General features: G+C 40.9%; 1 protein-coding gene across 2 annotated transcripts in view; it reads right to left on the reverse strand.

Annotated features, from left to right (window-relative positions):
* Nucleotides 1-6,431, reverse strand: part of ATP2C1 (ATPase secretory pathway Ca2+ transporting 1) — a 153,115-nt gene extending 146,684 nt beyond the window's left edge. The window contains exon 1 of one of the 2 annotated variants that reach the window (XM_025291811.3): nucleotides 6,032-6,431. In XM_025291811.3, coding sequence (XP_025147596.1) covers nucleotides 6,032-6,139 — 108 coding nt within the window. In that variant the 5' untranslated portion in view covers nucleotides 6,140-6,431. The remainder of the gene's footprint in view (nucleotides 1-6,031) is intronic. The other variant, XM_006056244.4, reaches the window with a different exon arrangement.
* Between the last annotated feature and the right edge of the window lie 527 nt (nucleotides 6,432-6,958).

Consider the following 6,958-nt stretch of genomic DNA (forward strand, 5'->3'; position numbering starts at 1 on the left):
CCAACTCTCACATCCATACACGACTACTGGAAAAACCATAGCTTGGACAATTTGGACCTTTGTTGGCAAAGGTCTCTGCTTTTTAATATGCTATCTAGGTTTGTTATAGCTTTTCTTCCAAGGAGCAAGGGTTTTTTAATTTCATGGCTGCAGTCACCATCTGCAGTGATTTTGGAGCCCAAGAAAATAAAGTCTGTCACTGTTTCCATTGTTTCCCCATCTATTTGCCATGAAATGATGGGGCCGGATGCCATGATCTAGGTTTTTCAAATGTTGAGTTTTAGGCCAGCTTTTTCCACTCTCCTCTTTTCAGCTTCATCAAGAGGTTCTTTAGTTCCTCTTCGCTTTCTGCCATTAGGATGGTGTCATCTGCATATCTGAGGTTATGGATATTTCTCCCAGCAATGCTGGATTCCAGCATTTTGCATGAGTCACCTTCATTCCTAAGGGGTCTGAATCATCTTTCTATTCACTGTATCAGAATATTGGGGCTGAAATGGGCCTCACGTATCATTCAATCTTCTCTTTCATGATGCAGAAACCATCACTACACGATCTCTCAAGGAGGGTCACGTACCCTGCACTCCACAAAGGGTGGCCCATTGTTTAGCCTCACTTTTTTAGAAAGTTCATTCTTATTATTGTATCCCAACTCTCCCTACAGTTCTACTCATTAGTTATGGTTATTTTCTCTGAGACCTCCCAAATACCACCTCCATTTTTCTCCACAAATTGGCCCTATGTGTCTTGTGAAACACACAAGGAACAAGTACATACACAGAACAATCAGCCCTTATATGTCTTCCTCACAGAGCCTAACATCCAGGATTCCTTCCAACACCTCAGAATAGCATTCATTATCTGCCTAGACCCCTCCCCACTGCCACCCTCACCACCCAGCCCCTGGGAACCAATTCCACAAATGAGTTCTTAGTGCCTTCCAGGCAACCGGCACTTTATTTGCCCTCCAGGACATACTGGGAAGCAAGTGGCCCCCAAAATAGGTGCTCAGTAGCTACTGGGATGAGCACAGCAACAGAGAGCTATAAGGTGCCTCCAAAGTAATACATGCTGAGGAGAGGGGACAAGGTAAGAGAGTCAGAAAAGGCTGCCCTCAGGGACCTCATATTGAATTAACACCTGAAGGGAGAGTAGGTATTAACTATGGGAGGATAGTGAGTAACAGTTGGGACAAAGGCCTAACCAGGATGTGACAGGGATGCAGAGAGAGGAGAAGGAGACTGGAGTTGGGGTGCAGAGACCAAAGGCAGGCACACAGCAGGAAAGCACATGGGGGCTGGCATCGTGGTGAAGTGGGGAGTTTCACAGTCAGTTTATCTCTGGAAGACCCCCTAACTGCAGTGAGAAGAACCCATTAGACAGGAGAGCAGTGGCTGGAGGGAGACCAATGAGACGGCTGTCGCAATATTTCAGATAAGAAGGGAACTGGCCTCCTGGGCTAGGGTGGCAAGACAAAGAAGTAGATTGAACAACTAGGGGCATGCTGCTGCTGCTGCTGCTAAGTCGCTTCAGTCGTGTCCGACTCTGTGCAACCCCGTAGATGGCAGCTCACCAGGCTCCCCTGTTTCTGGGATTCTCCAGGCAAGAATACTGGAGTGGGTTGCCATTTCCTTCTCCAGTGCATGAAAGAGAAAAGTGAAAGTGAAGTCACTCAGTCGTGTCCGACTCTTAGCGACCCCATGGACTGCAGCCTACCAGGTTCCTCCATCCATGGGATTTTCCAGGCAAGAGTACTGGAGTGGGGTGCCATTGCCTTCTCTGAATTGGGGGCATACTTGGGGATAAGACTGAAAGGATTTGCTGATAAATTAAATATTGACTGAGGGAGCATAAAGTGCTAGAGATGACTCCTAGGTCTCTGCCTGAGTGCAGGATGGATGGTGGTACATTCTCTCAGAGAAGACAGGATTGGGAGAGAGACAGAGTATGAGCGTGTGTGCCATGACCAGAAGAACGTTCATCTTCATACAAGCCATCAATCACAGTCCTTGGGTGTTTATAGGCTATGAAGTGCTGCAGACACACTTGTTTGTGTCCCCCAAGTCTGTATGCTGAAATCCTAACCCCAGTGTGATCGCATTAGGAGAGGGGCCTTTGGTAGGTGACAGGTCATGAGAAGAGAGCCCACATGAATGGCATTAGTGACCTTATAAAAGAGAAGCTGCATAGCTCCCTCCTCGCTTTCTGCTATGTGAGGACACAGCTTAACAGTCAGCATCTGAATGCGAGAAGTGGGTCTCACCAGATACCAGATTGGCTGGCACCTGGATCTTGTACTTTCAGCCTCCAGAACTGTGAGAAATAAACTTCTGCTGTTTATAAGTGTATGATATTTTATTACAACAGCCCAAACAGACTGAGGCATGAAAACCACTGGAGACTTTTTATTTGGTGAATAAACAGCTGTCTTTTTAAATTTCTCCCTTCAGATAGAGACTGTTGCATTTACCATGATAAACTAGTTCAACTTTTAATGTCATATTTAATAGTCCCAAATATTAAGGTTCAGTTTCATATTATCACAGCAATTTAACTGTCAATGTTGCTTAATTTAACTATCAGTGTTGCTTTGTATACAATCATGCAAATTCCTCTACAGAAATGGGGTAGAGTCTCTGCCCTCTACCTTAAATTCTACAAGGATCATCTTTTCTTCCTGCCTCTAAAGCATTAAAACTTTTTCTCTACCCAAGCACAAGGACAAGGGGAAAATGGCTTTAGTTTTCCCCTGAGATGTCATTTTAAGTACCAATAGCATTTCATGAATTTTTTTGGAGGCTTTTAAAAATGGATAACTTTGGTATACCATCAAAATATAATAATACACTTACTTAACCTAAATATTCTTAATATTTCTTAAACCACGCTGTATGAAAGTTTCTATCATTTTACCTATAGAGGAAAGCCTGCATCAGCAACTCAACACCCTATGCCGTGTTCCAAATCTCAACATAGCTTTTTGGGGGCGTCTGAGGGGACTCCTTAATTTTTATACTGTCATTCAGAGCAGACATAAGAGCCAAAATGACAAACTAAGTTTCTAAGGTTCAAATTAAATCCAAGTATTTATTTAACAACCCACCACTGAGGTTGGCATTTACTAAGAAACAAAGCAAGAAATAAAACTTCAGTGATCCTGTTTAACTGGAAAACTTTCTTTAAGCCACTGAAGAGAAACTTTAGAACAGCCTTCAAAACAAAATTCGGTTCTAATCTGTAACCACAGTATAGATATTATGCATAACCCCTGACCCCCCCAAAGACCATTCTTCTCATTTTAAACAAACTAATCAGGGCAGGTCTTGAGCCCCAAAATACTTGCTATGACAGCAGTGTATGGTTTTTGCCTCATTATAAACACTTGAGAACAGCTCTTTCCACTAATTAAGACTGTAAACATCACAGAAGGGGTATACGACACCTGATCCTCATCACCTATGAAAATGCTCCACACACAATATATATGAAAAACTTGCCTAATCATCAAAAGAATTCCACAAAACAAGATGACAAAGCAGAGCGTTGTGAGCATGATGATCAGTCTTTGCTAGGTCAACATTTGTGTTCATATTTATATATGAGGACATCATTGGTAACATGGTTGCATTTTCAGATAACAAGAATATGGAGAGATAGCAAAAAAAAAATGTGTATTAATTTTGTTGGAAGATGATATTACACTAGTTCAAGGGTCTAATTCCAAAAAGCTTATTTATTTATAGCTATTGTACGTGCCCTCTGGCCCCCAAGATCACTCTCCTTCTCCTAAGCAAATTTACCATTAAATAGGCAAGACCTGTCAGGTCAGCTCTTAAATCTTATTTCTTGTTCAGAAAGAAGTCTTTCTGTTCAAGAGACAGGAAGGCACCAGGTCATCCCCCAAGTTCTTGTCTATGAGTCATCCTCTATGTTCGGATCCCTCATCTGTAGGATACATGGAAGAAGAGATTCAAGTTGATGAAGCCACCTCAGGGCAGTATAAGCTGTGTTGCTGTCACTAGATCATTAAGAGATCAAGCATGGTAAAATGGATCAGTTTAAAGCCAAACAATGCGAATTCCAGTTTGCCTTCAGCACTTGCTGGCTGGTGGCCTTGGGCAAGGCCTCTTACAGTCTGAAAGTCTGCCTTCCCTCAGCTTTGTATTGAGGATCCATCTTATGGGAATATAAGGATTAGAGATAGCTAATGCAGGTCCTGAAACTATACACATTAGCAACCTCCTTTCTAACTTTCCAATGAGCTTTCCAAGGTTAGCCATGACCGACTTTGACCTCATTTCTCTAATTCTGTGAGATCTTATGCTGCAGAGCTGTTAATTGGTTTCAGAAAGGAACTAAATATGTTATTTTTCTTACTGTCTCCATTAGTTTACATAGTGAGTTAAGAAATCAGCACAATGCTCGTCTCTATTTCAGGTCATCCCAAATGGTTGTCAACTGGGGAGGGGACCATCCACTCAGCCCAAGACAGAGGATCCTATTACATTCTAATAGTCCTCTGAATGTATTTTGTAGCATTTAAAAAATAAACTTAAGAAAATAAAATGTACAAGCAATATAGCCACATCTCTGAAAATTTACAAATACTGAGAAAAGGGAGTGGCAATTACCTAATCCACATTCCACAGTTCCAGCCCCATCCTTTTAGCCTCCTCTCCCTCCCCTCCCCCACTCATGAGGCCTGAAAAAGCCTGTGGGTGTGGACTTAGCCAATGTGGCCAACCCAGAAACAGCACTTGTGTCTCTGGCTTTCCACTTAAAAAGCATGCATATACTGAGACTTGGAAACCAAGAGATCTCCTTGTAATGCCAACACCTTGCCTAAATAAGAGATAATCTAGACCAACCTAACCCCTTTAGTTAGCACAGTCTGAATTTCCAGCACTTGCAAAATCATTAAAGGAACTTCATAAGAGCAGTTTCCCCTCAAACAGTAATAATAATTCTTATTTTTCTGAATTATGCATCGACTTTTGGGGAAACTTGTCATTAGAGGATTTTCTGTCTGCTGACTTTTGCTTTCTCATCTTGGAAATGTTTTATTAAGTAGGGCATCTTGTTCAAATACAGGACACTGTTCCTGTCTCCCATGAGGTTTTGCAGTTCTAGTTACTAGCATAATACACACACAATTTATGACTGTTTTGGGTCTTCAATGTGGCTACACATTTGTCCTTTACCACTACCATCCTTTTTCCTAAACTAGATTTAAGTGGATCAAACATAGCTATTTCTTCTTATAATTTGGTATGATTTAGAAAAATAGTTTTAGGAAATGCCCTTTCATAGATTATAAGGGATAGAATAATATAAATCTCAAAACAGTAAAATGAATGCATGGTTTTTAAAAAGAAATGATCAAACATTTTAGCAGTTTTGTTTTCTGTTTTTGTTTTGTTTTTTATGTTTAAACTCCCACATGCTAGAGTCTACTGCTAGAAGTACTTTTGATTAGCTAAAAAGAGTAAAATCAGCAGTGCTCTGTCCGCTAACTTCCATCAAAAAAGTGACTAATTACTCTGAAAGAGCCTCACAATTAGTGATCTGTTTAAGGCTATCACACTTACAGTCTACGAAATGTTTCTTTGTTTGGCAAATCCTGGTGTATAACCTAGACATAAATATATACAAAAAGCTGAGTATATTTCTGGGGCCTGATATTATTGTCTGTCAAAATATTAACAGTTTTAAAATTTGTATTTGAGGCCCTAGAAAATTATCAAGGAATCCACACAATTTAATTCAGAGTAGTTTAGCTATTCTGAAAAAAAGAAAGCACAAGGTTTTATTACAGAACTTGAGCTTAATCTCGGGATCCAAATGTTCCAAGTTCAAATAAATCCCCCACATGCCTGTTTGCTCCTCTGCCAAGTCTGAACAGCTGAAAGCAAATGCCAATTTGTGCCTACAAACAGGTAAATTAGCAGAAACTAAATCACCAAGTAACATAAAAGCAACACCCAGAAGCAAACCCCCATTAACCTTAAAGGTAAAATAAACAAAATGGTACCTGTTCTTCCTCTTTTTGGTTTCTCAGCATCGATAAATATTTTCTAATTGCATGGAGAGGATATTTTTTGAAATAAGAGAATCTTGACTGAGGCAACAGATTATCCATGATGAGGAGATCACAAAGATCCTTATTTGCCCCTCCCTGTCAGCAACCACATGAAATCTAGAAGCTTCACAATTCCTCAGATGCCTAGAGATTTGCTTGTAGCTTGACCACTTTCCTGAAAACAAAGCAGATGTTCTTCTCCTTGCTGCTTCCTCTTTCAGGTAGAATTCATGGTGAAAGCAGACAGCCACGTCCCAAGGCCGCCTGAAAGCTTCCAGAAATGCAATACCCGGAGAGCAGCAGGAGCCAGGAGGAATCCAGGGGCTGGTCTGCCGGATGCAAATTGCTTAGTGGTAGTGATGTGACTGTCCTATTTCTAGCAACAGCGTTCTGTTGCAAGCTATGTTAATATTAGGTAGCTGGTGACTTTCCACACCCACAGACTCTCATGAGGCTTAATCTTAATTCTTCTGACAGCTTTTCTAGCTCTTAAAGAGGACATGACATGGTTTTTTCCTGTTTCCTTCCAGAATTCTTATCAGCATGAGCACGCACACACACACCCTCAGCGGCATCTCAGTTCTAAAGTGTTGAATCATTCAGCCTTGAGAAGCATTGTTTCAGAGGATTTCTAAAAAAAAAATTAACAAATTACTTCAGTCTTCATCCTTATCAAGGAGTTCAGTGTCAGCACTTAAAATGGTTGGTTTACACTATCATGCATTATGCAACATGCCCAGTAACCAGATACTTTATGTCAGCTGAACAATAGCTGCAAACAGATTTTGTTTTGAGTTAAAAGGCTTCTCTCCATGAATCCTTATCACATACTCACAGGCTGAATCCTGGAACATTAAATTTCCCCAGACTCTATTCTGA

Source organism: Bubalus bubalis, chromosome 1 (genome assembly GCF_019923935.1).
Source record: "Bubalus bubalis isolate 160015118507 breed Murrah chromosome 1, NDDB_SH_1, whole genome shotgun sequence".
Classification (NCBI taxonomy): Eukaryota; Metazoa; Chordata; class Mammalia; order Artiodactyla; family Bovidae; genus Bubalus; species Bubalus bubalis.